The sequence below is a fragment of the Schistocerca piceifrons genome, chromosome 2 (assembly GCF_021461385.2).
Source record: "Schistocerca piceifrons isolate TAMUIC-IGC-003096 chromosome 2, iqSchPice1.1, whole genome shotgun sequence".
NCBI lineage: Eukaryota > Metazoa > Arthropoda > Insecta > Orthoptera > Acrididae > Schistocerca > Schistocerca piceifrons.
The window spans coordinates 661,241,261-661,258,770 of record NC_060139.1 but is presented as its reverse complement, the minus strand read 5'-3'; the positions used below and the strand labels follow the sequence as shown (position 1 = coordinate 661,258,770).

Genomic DNA, 17,510 nt, shown 5'->3' with positions numbered 1-17,510 from the left:
CTCCTGTAAATCAACGACAAGGTTACAGCAAGCAAACGGACACATTTCAGAGGTTATGTTTCAAACGTTATAGCGTCGAATTATTGTCCACCAGTTCTTGCTTCTTACGGGCATCCTTGTCCATTTCTCTTTCTTTCGCCTCTGCGAAGGATATGTTAACATGAGAAAAGTTCTGTGGTTCAAGGTTCATGCTAAATTGTATGTCCCACTCACTATAACGTTTTCGTAAGTCAGTGCAAAGGTGGGATGAAGTCACTGACCTACCACCAACAACAGCACAGGTACTAATAAAGGTGTACGATAGCTTCGTTAACGAGAAAAGCATCTGTGCAAACAGTTATCCTCTCGGAGTATCGATCATTGACTTTTCCTATCTCCGGCCGTACCGAAAAGAACTTTAGCTCCTGTCGGTCTGTTTGATCGTGATTCTATATTGAGTTTGCAGATGTACCAGCTACAGTTTTCGAAGCTGTTGTGGCGCACTGGTGCCACTGCCTTTTTTAACAGTTTCCTGATGGTGTGGCGTATGTGATTTCTTAAGACCTATCACGTAAGAAGTTTTTATTTCGTTAGCAATAGTACATGTTATCACGATAGAGTGGTGGTATACTGGGTTATATGTCGCTGTGGATCAGGTTAGATGGCTGATGAGCGTTGTCTGTAAACGGCTGTCGCACTGCAGTTTGATAGCTAGAGATTTACCACTTGTTTCAGAACGTAATTTATTTATCATCTACTATCATTTTTGCGTTGCCTGTAGCAGCTACAATTGGAACAATTGGGAAAGTTACTGGATGTCTGAACTTCAATTTTTTTTTGTATAAATGTGGCGTTTGTATCTTTAGTACAATTTTTCAAGCGTCAGTTCAGTCTGCATGTATACATTATGGCCAGTGATGTAATTGTTTGTGTGATTTTTATTCTCACGCCAAGGGAATGGTGTAAAAAATTGTCCAGTCTGTCGGATTCTTGCCAACGTCACTTCTAGAACATTCCATTTCCATTTCCTACGTCATCGATTTCTTGCTTAGGCCACCAGTCCGTGGGTTTCCAGCGTACAAGATTTCCTCATCTTCAGGTCCTAGCCTCCCACTCTCGAGTATTTTGTAAGAACGCCCAATAAGAACACGTACCACCTTCTGGAGGAAAAAATCCTCGCGCCACCGTGGCTGGTGTCTAGTCAACGCAAATTGCTTTCAATGGGAGATCGAAAACACGTTAAAAAAAAGCTGAATAGCTTCGCTTCCTTCGGAACAGCAGGAGATAGGAATCTATACAGATTGTGTCCCGCTGCAACTGTCTACCGCGAAGTCACTGGGTTGTGTACAGTGCCCTCTGCAAAGCGTGCTTTGACCGACTTGGGTCTGGTTGTAAATCGGCCATTTGCTTGCTATGGTCGATTCTCTCTAAGATTCATTATTCTCACGTTTTAACTGCATCCGTGTTGCGAGCACTGTCGGCCTACAGCTCAAAAAATCTTTTGGGGCCGCTAGAACGGGACTCATCAGAACATTGTTGGATGACTGAATGCCTGCGTCCCAGTTGACCAGAGGCACTACCCCTCCTCCTGTTGGCAGGGTCCTGGAAAGACAGCCTCTGTCCTTCAGGAAGCACCTCTGCAGGGATCTCGGCCTGCAGACGCTGCTGTGGTATGCTGCCAGCCCTCCAGCGCAGGGCTCAGAAGTGACATTTACGAAACCATATGCAAAAGTTCTCAAACAGTTTAAAGAAGATTAACACATAGGAGAAGATGCGTTAAAATTATTTCAATGAAACACTATGTCGCATCTATACTGTATACATTTCGTTTAGTGTTCGGTTTCGGTCTTTTATGACCATTTTCCTTGCTCTGCAAATAAGAGTGTTACACATCGTATGTGGTCAAGAAATGAATACAATGCTATACGTAAAATAACAAAAAATAGATGGCTAGTATACCACCGGTGAATGCAAGAGATGGTAACGTGCAGCAGGATGCTCTTGAGGATAGTGGATCGCTGCTGAGCGGAGCTCTGTCGCTCGTGGTTTCACACTGAAAGTTCCACAAACCGCCTCCTGCATGACGTCATCACAAGGCAACAGTAGAGTGCCGTCGCTGTAATCTGCGAGAGAATTTTGTAAACTTACGTTGTAGTAAGTTAAAGTCATGTCGCTACATACTGAATGCCACATCTTTGGCTCATAGTGGAGCATACTGACTGACATTCTTCGCCTTGGCAATCAGCTGGCGTTCCATCAACCATCTTTGCTTCACTCACTTCACCTATAAAGAGCAGCATATATTGAAATGAACCAGTCTCATTGGGCGAGTAGATCTCCTCTATATTGCACGTCTTTTACGTATATTCATGACACCCATAATTGTTTTTCCCACGACTTTAACTTACAGTAACATACGTTTACAAACTGCTCCCACAGCTTACAGTAACGGTTCTCTACGACAGGCTGTTGGTGGCGTTATGCAGAAGGCGGTGGGTGGAGCGTCCGCTATAAAACCACGAGCGACTGAGCTCTTCACAGCAGAGTTCCACATGCCTCCAGAGTGGTCTCTGTTCCACATCACCTGCTCCAGCTGTCACCAGTGGTATACATTTCGTTTAGTGGTCTGTGTCGGTTTTTTATGACCATTTTCTTTACTCTTCAAATAAGAGGAAGATCTGCAGCGGATAGGCACTTGGTGCAGGGAGAGGCAACTGACTCTTAACGCAGACAAATGTAATGTATTGCGAATACATAGAAAGAAGGATCCTTTATTGTATGATTATACGATAGCGGAACAAACACTGGTAGCAGCTACTTCTGTAAAATATCTGGGAGTATGCGTACGGAACGATTTGAAGTGGAAAGATCATATAAAATTAATTGTTGGTAAGGCGGATGCCAGGTTGAAATTCGTTGGGAGACTCCTTAGAAAATGTAGTCCATCAACAAAGGAGGTGGTTTACAAAACACTCGTTCGACCTATACTTGAGTACTGGGATCCGTACTAGGTCGGGTTGCAGAGGAGATAGAGAAGATCCAAATAAGAGCGGCGCGTTTCGTCATAGGGTTATTTGGTAAGCGTGATAGCGTTACGCAGATGTTTAGCAAACTCAAGTGGCAGACTCTGCAAGAGAGGCGCTCTGCATCGCGGTGTAGCTTGCTGTCCAGGTTTCGAGAGGGTGCGTTTCTGGATGAGGTATCGAATATATTGCTTTCCCATACTTATTCCTCCCGAGGAGATGACGAATGTAAAATTAGAGAGATTGAGCGTGCACGGAGGCTTTCCGGTAGTCGTTCTTCCCGCGAACCATACGCGACTGGAACAGGAAAGGGAGGCAATGACAGTGGCACGTGAAGTGCCCTCCGCCACACACCGCTGGGTGGCTTGCGGAGTATAAATGTAGTTGTAGATGTGTAGCCATTCGTTTCGTGTTATTTTATTTCCAGGATTGAATTCATTCCTCGACCAGTTATGATATGCAACACTCGTATTTACAGAGTAAACAAATGGTCTGATGAGTGCCTTATAAAAGATCTAAACCGATCAGCAAACGAAATATATACGACGTACAGGCGACGAAGATTGTTTCATTGAAATAATTTTAATTACTTTCACCGATCACTGTTTTTTGTAAGGACAATGTTCCAAAAAATTCTCCAGGGAAGTCTGCTTGACTTTTACAGTCACTGATATCATTAGTGTAATTAGCAACCAGAGTAAATAGTGTGGCAGAAATATGATTGACTAATGGAATTTAGGGAATACAGCGAGGTGTGCCAGGCCTGGAACGGATCGACGCCTGTCGCTGTGGCGCCGCTCTTTACACCAGCTCAAGCATCGCTTAGCGTTGTCTACAGAAATACGTGGCTTCTAAGGATCTGCTCGACCATTGTACCCCAGTATTTTTAACTCCCTACACGCAGTTATTGTGTCAGCCGGACCACTGGTAGCATTTTAGAACTCACGAGTGATTCCTTCCACCGATTTCTTGCGATTTTTTACAACCTCCCTCCTCAATACTCGACCATCACTGTCCACTAGTACATGAGGTTTGCCAGATTTCGGTTTAGCTGTGCTTGTTCCTTTGCGTTTCCATTTTTTTCCTTTATTGAGTTTCGATTCCCCCCCCCCCCCCCCCCCCCACACAAAGGGCGCGGGCTGGCAGCAGCATAGTACGCTGCTCTTCATTCTACAGAATTCGTGGAACTTCAAACATAAAACAAAGGGTTGATGATGCTAATAAAATACACATGAGACAGACAGGTAAAATAGTAGACAGACAATTAAAAAAACACAGCGACAGTCTGGTTTCTGGTCACAAGAGATATAAAATTCACACCCAACGATAGCATGGTTTCTGTTTGCAACACTTTGGAAAGACGAACAACACTGAACATTCACTTGAACACTGCACACAGGGAGTGGGGAAAGGTAGAGGAGGGGCATACAAAAGGACTCTGGGGGTGGGTGGGAGAGGGGAAGCAGAGAGAGGTTAGGTGGGGAGAAAGCAGGATGGAAGGGGGGAAGAGGGAGCTCGGAGAAAAGACAGAGGAAAGAAGGGGGTGAGGGTCAGAGTTGATAGTAGGGATAAATGGAGGGAGGGAGGGCACCATCCGGGAGGGGGAGTTGATGGAGGCCACCTTGGAAAAGGAGATGAAGGGTGTAGAGTTGGAGGGTAGGGGGGACACAACAGTGAAGGCGTGGCAGAGGGCGCAGATTGGTGAGGAGGGGAGCAAGCAGGGGGTGAGGGGGGTCAAGGCAGCGGGAGGTGTAGAGTATGTGGATATGTTCGAGGAACAGGAACAGATGGGCGAAAGGAATCAGGTCATAGAGGATCCGCGTGGGGGATTGCGTTTCCACTTCACAATCACATCTGCAACATTCACCTTGAACATCTTTAGAAGAGTTCGAATGTCGTTGATGGATTTATTATGTTCATGTTTGAAGTCACTGAGCTCTAACGACCGACCTATCTTACCGTAACTGCTTCCCTGCTGTCTGCACGATATACCCTGCCTTCTTTTATATCGACTGATTAGTGAGTTCTCTTCTAGCCTGTCCACCACTCGTGACATCTAGTGCTCAATGCTGCATTACACATGGATGTCCGGACATTTTTTAACAGATAGTATATGTACAAAGGTGTGATTTTTTTCGTGAAGACGTATTGTGCATATCGTTTATATAAGGAATTAGATCATATCGATCGAATGACGTTTATCAAACTTAGAACGTGCCAGAGAGTGCTTGTATCATGAAAATGGTAGTAACAAATCCGACTAAGTAATTCTTCGTGCTTTCCCAGCGATGTGTTGACATTTTGAAAAAAACGGGACTTCTACCGGATGTTTGCGTCGTTCGCGCATGATATTTCGACGGCATAACTTGCTATCTTCTTCAGGTGATACGCGAGAATGGGCAGATCGAGTCCAGTATTTATGCCTGTAACGTGCTGGGCGCTCCCTAGTCGGTCCGCGCCGCAGCGGGTGTTCGCTATGCAGTCCGCGCCCCCATGTCTGGCGGCAGAACTCCCGTTTCTTCAAAACGTCAAATCTGACGAACATTACTCGGAAAACTGAGTAAAACAGAAAAAAGGACTTTCAGATCATAAGAATCATTGGACAATGAGAAGAAAAAGAGTGATACAGATGTGTAATGCTAAATTGGAAGTAGAACCTTTTGGCGTTTCCTGAAAGGTGGCGACCGTTCATTCATGCTACTTTCGTTAAGTTAGCCGAAAGTTGTGACGAATTGCATGTAGCTAAACAACTGAAATGATAACTCACCGTTGTGGCCGAGCGGTTCTAGGCGCTTCAGTCTGGAACCGCGTGACCACTACGGTCGCAGGTTCGAATCCTGCCTCGGGCATGGATGTGTGTGATGTCCTTAGGTTAGTTAGGCTTAAGTAGTTCTAAATTCTAGGGGACTGATGACCTCAGATGTTAAGTCCCATATTGTTCAGAGCCATTTGAACATTTGATAACTCATCAACGTGGTTTCCTTGCCTATTCTTCTGTGGATACAACACTTAATGAAATATTCTGAAAATTGTGACCTGTCTGCAGAGAATACCGAATGCAGAAGAGCATGTCTCCTTGAGACGTATCTCAAAATTCAGGATGGCTATTATCCATGAGTCTTATATCCAGGAAGAAACATTCGGCTGACCACAGCAAACCTACTTTTGTGGCCAACCTTACTGCGTATTTTTTGCAGCAAGTTCCTAAGAAACGATTCTCTGATGCTAGGTTGCCAGGAACTGGAAACGTTTTGACGCCAACGTCACCCGCAGGAGAATCCCTTATTGATCACGAAAGCTCCGTTTTAACAGAAATCACTATATTCGTGATAATTTGTAACTTAATTTCTAATGCATACTGATCAGCAAAAATGGGGGAATAACACCTCTTTACTCAAGGAACATCACTATTTATATTCACACTTGCCATGATGCATGAAATTCGTTCAGGCCAGCGGCGATATTAAGAAATTTATAAAACAGTTCTCTCTCATTTTCAACCACATTAATTTAACAATATTTCTCGACAGAGTCAACAACGTATCTGAATAATCAAAGAACTTACAAACTTGTTGCCAGTCTTCGTTGACTACAATCCATGATATTTCGACTGAACACGTGCCAGTCATCGTCAGGTGAGTCATCGAAGTCTTCGATACTTCACATGAAGATGACTGGCAGGAGCCCACTCGAAATTTCGTGAATTGTAGTTAACGACAACCGGCAGCAAGCCCGAGACTTCTTTGAATATTCAATTCGCTGAGAAAAGCGACTCACCAGTAAGTATTTCAAAATAAATGAAACGAAGCTGAAAAGGTTTATGAGCGTCATAATTACGTCATCGTCATCTCCCGTTCGCTTGAGAAAGTACCTATGATAAGAATTTAAGTTCACTGACTTAATAATTTATTACGTTTTTTCCATAAATTTTTAACTCCAATCACCTTTTATCCTTAATTATATGTGGTTATTGAATACTGACATGTTACTGCTACTCCTTGATGCCGTGCACTGTCTTTAATCTTCAGCTAACATCAATTGCAGAGACGATTCTAAACAAGTCAAGATTTTACAACGTACAGTAGAAATTTGCTCTTTGTTACTAATATTATGCTACATGTTGTTATATAAAGCATGGGGTAACTGGGAATATCTGTAAGCATAACTGAATTTATTTGTTGCTATACAAGCAAAAGTTTTTGTGTTCGCAGTTGAGACTGCGCCTTAATTTTTCAGGAAACGCCATGATAAAATCGTAACAACTGTTTCGTAATAGCATGTAATGTAGTTATCAATCTCTTTAATACAATGGTTGTACAGAGCAGAGCAATGGTTACAGGATTTCTTGACTGTCGTTGGCCGCTGTATGCCCGATGCGCCAGCTGCGTAATCGTTTTGCGGCGTTTTTACGTCTATACTTCGACGCTGCCGTAGTTCTCGCATTAAATCAGCAGCCTAAAGGTCTTCTGGATCCCTTACGATGCGGACTTTCCTCTGACTTCCATTCTGTGTAATTCCGGGCTTATTTACTAGTCACATGAGACGACGTCTTCCATTATTTTGTAACATCAAAACAAATACTGTGTGACAAACATGTATGAACTTGATTTATTCGTTGTGGGCTCTACAACTGTTTACGCATTACTAGTCTCGTTGTTACTAGCGATGCAAATCTGACGGTATTTTGTCACACAGGAAAGCCAGATCGATGAGCGAATTGACGTTTTTACGTCAAAATTTATCAAATGATGTAACACCCTTTTCACTTGTGTGAGATGATGGCGCATGTAACCAAACGCATTCATCACAGCACTGGCAGAAAACAAAATTTATCTCGTACACCAGTTCTGTTGTACGTATTACATTAGGTTTTTGAGAACATTTTATGGACACACCAGAAGGAGTTTTACGAACACCTTCTGCCTCCGCTCCCCTTCTTCCAGCCCGCGAACTTTTCTACGTCTCTCTGCGTCACTTGAGGGTTAACCCCCATCGTCCGTTTGAGAAGCTATGGGCCATATGAAAGTGGTTATTATACAAAGCATGTTTCTTTTTTATACACATCATTGTACTTCAGCCCTTACCTTGAAGAATCCAGCGGTGGAACCCGAACCGTAGAGGCCGTACTTGATCTTGCTCTGCTTGGCAAGGTCGTTGACGCTGTTGATGGAAGACTCCATCCTGCTGCTGGTGAGGAACGCCGCCAGGTTGGCCGTGTAGGAGGCGAGCATGATCAGCTTAAAGAAGGCCCACATGCCCGCCATAATCCGCGTCGATACGGCCCTGCCAGCGAGAACAACACATTCATAGGCTGATAGCGCAAGAATCACTCAGAAACAAGTTTCTGAGCATGCTGCTCCCATAAATTGATTCAACAGCGTGTTTAAAAATGAGACTGACAAAAACTACGATGTAATTCAAAGAGTTTTTTAAACAGCGGACCAAAAATGTCTACGAGATAATACCGAAACTAGCAGCCACTAGAGCAGAACTTTCTCTCACATTGATCACTGGGCATTGTGGCAATCAGTAGGGGTACATAAGAAGCAATAGAAGGTAGAAACGTAACTCGTCTATTCGTCGGGAAAAATACAGAATGCAGGCTTGAAAGACCACCTACGTTTATATTAGATAATGTTAATAGAAAACTGAAAAGTGTACGAACTGTGTGTTCCCAAAAATGTAATACTTACGACTTACACTGAATAGCCAAAGAAACAGGTACGCCTGCCTGATATCGTGTAGGGCTCCCGCGAGCACGCAGAAGTGGCGCAACACGACGTCGCATGGACACGACTGTCTGAAATGGTGTTGCAGGGAACTGACATCATAAATCATGCAGGGCTGTCCATAAATCCGTAAGACTACGACGGGGTGGAGATCTTTTTTGAACAGCACGTTGCAAGGCGTCCCAGATACGCTCAATAATGAACTCTATCAATTCTGGACATGTGGGGTGTCGCTTTGTCCTGCTGGAATTGCCCAAGTCCGTCGAAATGCACAATGGACATTATTGGATGCAGGTGACCAGACAGGATGTTTACGTACGTGTCACCTGTCAGAGTCGTATCTAGACGTATCACGGGTCTCACATCACTCCAACTTCACACACCCAACACCGTTACAGAGCCTCCACTAGCCTTAACAGTCCCCTGCTGATATACAGGGTCCATTGATTCATAAGGTTGTCTCCATATCCGTACACGTCCATCCGCTCGATACATTTGAAACGAGACTCGTCCGACCAGACAACATGTTTCCAGTCATCAAAATCCGAATGTCGGTGTTGACTGGCCCAGGCGAGATGTAAAGCTTTGTTTCGTGCATTCATCAAGGGTACGCGAGTGGACCATCAGCTCCGAAAGCCTCTATCGATGATGCTTCGTTGAATGGTTCGCAGGCTGACACTTGTTGATGGCCCAGAATTGAAATGCGCAGCAGTTTGCGAAAGGGTTGCACTTCTGTCAAGTTCAACGATTCTCTTCAGTCGTGGTTAGTCGCGTTGTTTCAGGATCTTTTTCCGGCCGCAGCGATGTCTGAGATTTGATGTTTTGCCCGATTCCTAGAATTCACGGTACACTCATGAAATGGTCGTACGGGAAAAACCCCACTTCATCGCAACCTCGGAGATTCTGTGTCCCATCGCTCGCGTGCCGACTATAGCACCATGTTCAAACTCACTTAAATTTTGATAACCTGCCATTGTAGCAGCAGTAACCGATCTAACAACGGCGCCATACACTTGTTGTCTTATATAGGCATTGCCGACAGCAGTGCCGTATCCTGCCTGTTTACATATCTCTGTATTTGAATACGCATGCCTATAGCAGTTTCTTTGGCGCTTCAGTGTGTATCGATTAGAGCATGTAATGGGTTATGCTTAGTATAGGACAAACATTTTAACACGAGGCATGTGTTCTGCCAATGAATACCTCCTCACAACCACATTCTTCAAATATACCGGTGAGTTTAGGTAAACGACCATCGATACTATTCTGTAGCGTATTTGGATGAAATTTCTAGTCAAGTATTGATTCTATGTCATTTTAAAGCATCTGTATACAACGTTGAAAAAAATATCCTAGTTAAAGTATGATGAATCGATAATATTTTCCAAAATAGCCTTAGATCGGGAACGCATCGCTATAGAGCTATGACCATAATACTACATCCAATCAGCGACCAACATGCAGAAGTTTGCCCGCAAGCGGAGGTGTTCGGTTGTGTCTAGCACTGAAGTTTTGTGCTGTAAAACCAGATCAAAGAGCGCCGTTTAACGGCGCTGTCGCAGCGTATATGCAACGTAGCGAGACTCCGGTGCAGGTATGTTAGCAACGACACGTAGGTGAGGATTACTGTGGCATTCGTTCTTTCCAACCTGCACGCGGTAGATACGGAAGCGTGAACTATGGCGACGTTATGGCCACATGCTTCCAAACAGCACCTTTTCTTGTCTACCGAAGGGCAGACGCTGGTAGACATCCATCGGAGAATAAAGAATGTATATGTGGCAGCATATTTGCCGAAAACCACCGTTTTGGAATGGTGCGCCAAGTTCCGTGCAGATCGCGATTCGACTCGAGAAGCCAGACGATCTGGGAGGCCAGCCACGCGGAAGTTATCCCAGTTCAAGTGGGAGACACTCGAGCATCCACCCTATAGTCCTGACCTCTCCCCATGCGATTATCACGTCTTCGATCCCTCGATAAAAGCTTTCTACATCTACATCTACATCTACATTTATACTCCGCAAGCCAACCAACGGTGTGTGGCGGAGGGCACTTTACGTGCCATTGTCATTACCTCCCCTTTCTATTCTAGTAGCGTATGGTTCGCGGGAAGAACGACTGCCGGAAAGCCTCCGTGCGCTCTCGAATCTCTCTAATTTTACAATCGTGGCCTCCTCGGGATGTATAAGTAGGCGGAAGCAATATATTCTATACCTCATCCAGAAACGTACCCTCTCGAAACCTGGACAGCAAGCTACACCGTGATGCAGAGCGCCTCTCTTGCAGAGTCTGCCACTTGAATTTGCTAAACATCTCCGTAACGCTATCACGCTTACCAAATAACCCTGTGACGAAACGCGCCGCTCTTCTTTGGATCTTCTCTATCTCCTCTGTCAACCCCACCTGGTATGGATCCACACTGATGAGCAATACTCTAGGTCGAACGAGTGTTTTGTGAGCCACCTCCTTTGTTGATGGACTACATTTTCTAAGGGCTCTCCCAATGAATCTCAACCTGGCACCCACCTTACCAACAATTGATCATTCCACTTCAAATCGTTCCGTACGCATACTCCCAGATATTTTACAGAAGTAACTGCTGCCAGTGTTTGTTCCGCTATCATATACTCATACAACAAAGGATCCTTCTTTTCATGTATTCGCAATACATTACATTTGTCTACGTTAAGGGTCAGTTGCCACTCCCTACACTAAGTGCCTATCCTCTGCAGATCTTCCTGCATTTTTCTGCAATTTTGTAATGCTGCAAATTCTCTGTATACTACAGCATCATTGCGAAAAGGGGCATGGAACTTCCGACACTATCTACTAGGTCATTTATATATATTGTGAAAGGCAATGGTCCCATAACACTCCCCTGTGGCACGCCAGATTTTACTTTAAAGTCTGTAGACGTCTCTCCATTGAGAACGACGTGCTTGCTAAAAACTCTTCAATCCAGCCACACAGCTGGTCTGATATTCCGTAAGCTCTTAGTTTGTTTATCAGGCGACAGTGCGCAACTGTATCGAACGCCTTCCGGAAGTCAAGGAAAATGGCATCCATCTGGGAGCCTGTATCTAATATTTTCTGGGTCTCATGAACAAATAAAGCGAGTTGGGTATCACACGATCGCTGTTTCCGGAATCCATGTTGTTTCCTATACAGTAGATTCTGGGTTTCCAGAAATGACATGATACGCGAACAAAAAACATGTTCTAAAATTCTACAACAGAACGATGTCAGAGATATAGGCCTACAGTTTTCTGCATCTCCTCGACGACCATTCTTGAAAAATTGGAACTACCTGTGCTCTTTTCCAATCATTTCGAACCTTCCGTTCCTCTAGAGACTTGCGGTACACGGCTGTTAGAAGGGAGGCAAGTTCTTTCACAAGTTCTTTGAAGGGTCGACGATTCTTCTCGAATGAGGATGTGCAACAGGCAGTAACGGACTTCTTCACTCAGCAGGACACCGTGTTTTACCAAACGGCTGTCTTCAACCTGATGCGTCGACAGGATGACTCCCTCACTGCGCACGCCGATTTCGCCTAACGGGCACATCGATTCTGGGCTGTACGGCCTTCGAACGGAAACCTTTTGATCGCCTGTTTTACTAAGCTGCTGCTGTATTATGCTGCAATGGTGGCGGCGAGAATATTGAGAGACTTTGCAGTAAAAAAGATTTGATTTGAAAAAAAAATTGTTTGAAAGTTACCTTGCATTTTCTTTTTCACCTTCGTAGTAGTTCACACTTCGTGGTCTACTTTAGTGTTAGAATAAACGTTCATCCATTGTCTCAGCAGATTAGCAAAAATTAAAACATGTGGCCATTAGGTTTCATTATTAACAGCATTGCACCTTACAGTGCCACTTCTCGCCTACACTACTGGCCATTAAAATTGCTACACCAAGAAGAAATGCAGATGATAAACGGGTATTCATTGGACAAATATATTTTACTAGAACTGACATGTGATTACATTTTCACGCAATTTGGGTGCATAGGTCCTGAAAAATCAGTAGCCAGAACCACCACCTCTGTCCATAATAACGACCTTGATACGCCTGGGCATTGAGTCAAACAGAGCTTGGATGGCGTGTACAGGTACTGCTGCCCATGCAGCTTCAACGCGATACCACAATTCATCAAGAGTAGTGACTGGCGTATTGTGACAAGCCAGTTGCTCGGCCATCATTGACCAGACGTTTTCAGTTGGTGAGAGATCTAGAGAATGTGCTGGTCAGGGAAGCAGTCGAACATTTTCTGTATCCAGAAAGGCCCGTACAGGACCTGCAACTTGCGGTCGTGCATTATGCTGCTGAAATGTAGGGTTTCGCAGGGATCGAATGAAGGGTAGAGCCACGGGTCGTAACACATCTGAAATGTAACGACCACTGTTCAAAGCGCCGTCAATGCGAACAAAAGGTGACCGAGACGTGTATCCAATGGCATCCCATACCATCACGCTGGGTGATACGCCAGTGTGGTGATGACGAATACACACTTCCAATGTGCGTTCACCGCGATGTCGCCAAACACGGATGTGACGATCATGATGCTGTAAGCAGAACCTGGATTCATCCGAAAAAAAGGCGTTTTGTCATTAAGAACCTTCAACATCGCAGCGCGTCAGCAATCGTTAGTTAATATATTAAAAAACTAAAAACTCGCCTCGATTGCGAAAAAAGCACCTAGTGTTAACCTAGAGTTCGGCGTAGATAACTACACCTTCTTCAGAACAACAATAAAACCCACAAGTGCCTAAGAAGACCTTTGTCAATGATTAAAAGAACACCATAACTATACATTTAGCGTCGACAACACCCTGCCTTCCATTTTTGAGCACTTCAAAATGTTCCTGTACAGAGAGAAACTCCCACAAAGTTATAGGCGGCTGCAGGCAGGCAACCTCTTGTCATAAGAGCAACAGCACGTGAGAATATTCTGGAAGCCTGTATTGTTTGATCGACTTAGTGGTAGAACACCGGATGTGTTGGTTTTGGTCCCCATAGGATAGAACAAAGTCGTCTCCAACGGATCCGAACAGCGACTGCTGCATCAGGAGATTTTAGAAAATGGTTCAAATGGCTCTGAGCATTATGGGACTTAACATCTGAGGTCATCAGTCCCCTAGAACTTAGAACTGCTTAAACCTAACTAGCCCAAGGACATCACACACATCCATGCCCGAGGTAGGATTCGGACCTGCGACCGTAGCAGTCATGCGGTTCCGGACTGAAGCGCCTAGAACTGCTCCGTCACCGCAGTCGGCGGAGATTTTAGAGCTCGAGGCACTGCGCTTCCTACAATTACGGCTACTACTGCTCTGCTGGCCGGATCATTTGCCTGGCGTGTCGTCTGCTGAACACATCTGGGATATGGGTTATCATTAGCCATGTCGCCATGGTTCTCCAGCATCTTTTGTTGGCGGTTTGTAGACTCGTATACAAACCACACGGAGACACATCAGCATATCCAGCTCATCATTGATTTCAGGGCATGATGTCTGGAGATTCTGATCGGAGCACGTGAGGCTTCGTCACTAAAACTACATTCGCAAGGTCAGAGTTCATATTCAGCTGTGTATTCATAATCATTTACGTACTCTTATGTTCATTATATGTCTTTTCACGTACTAGTAGCCTTCTATGTATTCAATTTTCCGAGAGATTTCGTATTTTTTCGAATTTTTTGTAACAGGTTCCTTATGGAGATCCAGCAGCGAGTAAACACTCACTTGGGCATCTCCTCACCGCCTCCTCCCAGAAGGGCGCTGCCGGTGAACCACAGGATGTTGGACATGCTGAACTGGTTCTCCAGCTCGTTGCAGTTGGGATCGCGAGGATTTGCCTTCTGCCACTCCATTGGCGCCGCCCTGAAACACCAAGCAACACGTCATATATACAGCTGTACAATGAACCAGAGCTACAACAAGTGCGAGTCAAATGACGACTATAAATTTTAATGTTCTCTTCCTCACATTCAGTTAACCTTCCCTCCAGATACACATTTTTTCGATAATCTATTAAAACAGTACTGAGAGAAAAAAATCTACTAACAGCTTCACGTTCGAACGTGTCTAACCACCAAAAGATTCTCAGGTAACGTATTAAGTTGTTAGTACGTAGGCGGCAACAATATATAAGCGATATTTTAACTTTCGATTGACTTATATCTAACTGAATGATATTCTATTAAAATTCTCTAAGCCACTCACCGAAATAAACCAGAGATAAATATGTTTCTCCCTCCTTTTATGTCTCTATACTATAAATCATAGACTATTAGCTTTTCAGTAATCTAGAATAACTAGAGCGTGTTTTGTAGAAACAAAATCTTAATGGATTCACCACTAAATAATGGTGCTTGGATAGTTAAATTGTATGCTTACTTTGATAACTTGTTTTGATGGCAACAGAGACTATGCACACACCGGTAACCAGGCAAAACCGTTCTGTTATAAACACATCGCTAACCAGGCAAACCGATTCTATTATAAACCTAGTATATCTCTATTTTTGGCACCGTTTTAAAAACGTGCACAACTCGTCGATCTCTAAATAACAACCTAACGATTATTTATTTATTTTTCCTCACAGTGCACGTAACGCAAAAGCTCTCCATTTCCATAATTAACGAGCATTTTAATGCTAGGAGGTATAATTTACATCGATGCCAGCTACATATCCGTAGCCTCCGACTTCACTTATTGTTTAATGTTGATTTACGTAAATTAAAATTTCTCTTTCTTTTATAAGCCATAACTGTTACAAAAACTACTAGTATCATTCGCTGTACCTACGCTGATAACATTATCTCCTTTTTATTAACTGCAGATGCAAAACACCTAGTAAAATTATCTCATAGAAATTGACATTTCTCATGCAAAGAACAGAAGACATTTTTTGGTAAAATCTAACGTTCGACAACTAGTATCTTTTCTTTAATAAAATTTTCATTTCTCTAGGTTTCATTATTTTTCAATTTCTGATATTCTTTTCTCTTTTGCTTTATTTTAGTTTACCTTTCAGATTACAAGCTGTTTCTTTTCTACTCTTGGAAACTTCAGTTAATTCTGAGGGTGAAATTCCATTCATTTCCCATCACATATGCGTGGGCTCCAAATTTATTTTAAATGTCTGGGCTTTATATATAGCTCTTTATTTCATCATCGAAACGACGATACGAATGAACGAGGGCCATCAGAAGTTAAACCCACATGAAACAATAGCATTTCATAAAAAGAATGAAACAAAAAGCCTATGTGCCACCATCACTTTAGCCCATAACTTATAAAATGCAAACAAATTTTATCCTCTTCAGGCGAAAAAAAAAAAAAAAACGGCTGTGAGCACTATGGGACTCAACATCTGAGGTCACGCGGTTCTAGACTGAAGCGCCTAGAACCGCTCGGCCACACCGGCCGGCAGACCCATTCTCGTTCCCTACATTTATTGCCCACTCGTCACTTACAACTGGAAGTAATAATATAACAGTATTACTGGTCGTTTTTGGAGCATCACCTGCCACCAGCTTTGCGAAAGAAGCGGCGACACTTTCTGCGCAAACCACCCATCATTTTGCACGACAATGCGCGGGCGCATACAGCGCAAGCTGTGGCTGCTCTGTTCGGTCGATAGGACTGGTAAGTACTGTACCATCCACCATACTCCCCGGACTTAAGTCCTTGTGACTTTGATTTGATTCCGAAGATGAAGGAACCACTTCGTGGCATTCGATTCAGAACTGTTCCAGAGATTCGACGGGCAGTAGACCGCTCCATTCGCACCATCAACAGAACAGGCTCTGCTAACGGTATACTACGCCTTCCACATCGCTGGCAACGGGTTCTACACAACGCTGGTGACTACTTTGAAGGACAGTAACAGGTGCAAACATGTACCTCTTTTGTATCGGCTGTGAATAAATAGTTGCAACTATTTAAGTTTCAACCCTCGTATATTCCTGTTTTTTCCGTGCTGTGTCGGGCACCTCCCCAGGCAGTGTATTGGGGAAAGGATCCCAGATGTAGGTGGCACCACGGAACTACAATTCCTGGGGCGTATCAAAACCAGAAACATCTGTGGCATGTGTATTCCAGTGGAGTGACCTGCTGAAGACTCTGTAACCCATGTTAGCGGCGGCCTAGAAAATTAGATCGCCAATCTCTTCTGAAGCAAAGGTAGCGATTTTACTTTAAACCAATAAGTCTTATATGATGAGTAATGCTAACCTAAAAATTACGGATTAGTCCCTCTATTATTGGACCTAATGTTCATAATGCAAGACATCTGCACGTCTGCGCATATAACTGCCGATCACTTGCAGGTGAACATAGACCAAGTGAAACTGAGGACGAGTTGAAGGAAATCAAACTGTCAGCTGTTGATCTGAATGAAGTACGCCATAAAGGGAAACAGTGTGTAACACTTAAACATTAAAGTCAGAAAACATTTTGTGCCACTCCGGAGAACCAGATAGAAGAATAAATGATGTGGGTTTCCTAGTAAATAAGAGCTTAATTGATTGTTGTTGTTGTGGTCTTCAGTCCTGAGACTGGTTTGATGCAGCTCTCCATGCTACTCTATCCTGTGCAAGCTTCTTCATCTCCCAGTACTTACTGCAACCTACATCCTCCTGAATCTGCTTAGTGTATTCATCTCTTGGTCTCCCTCTACGATTTTTACCCTCCACGCTGCCCTCCAATGCTAAATTTGTGATTCCTTGATGCCTCAAAACATGTCCTACCAACCGATCCCTTCTTCTTGTCAAGTTG

General features: G+C 43.8%; 1 protein-coding gene across 1 annotated transcript in view; it reads right to left on the bottom strand.

The window, feature by feature from the left end:
- LOC124775716 (glutamate receptor ionotropic, kainate 2-like) overlaps positions 1-17,510 on the bottom strand; it is a 282,789-nt gene that overhangs the window by 35,489 nt on the left and 229,790 nt on the right. The window contains exons 12-13 of the mRNA XM_047250541.1: positions 14,472-14,609; positions 8,087-8,285 (exon numbers count right to left, since the gene is read on the bottom strand). Of these exons, the coding sequence (XP_047106497.1) occupies positions 8,087-8,285; positions 14,472-14,609 (337 nt within the window). The remainder of the gene's footprint in view (positions 1-8,086; positions 8,286-14,471; positions 14,610-17,510) is intronic.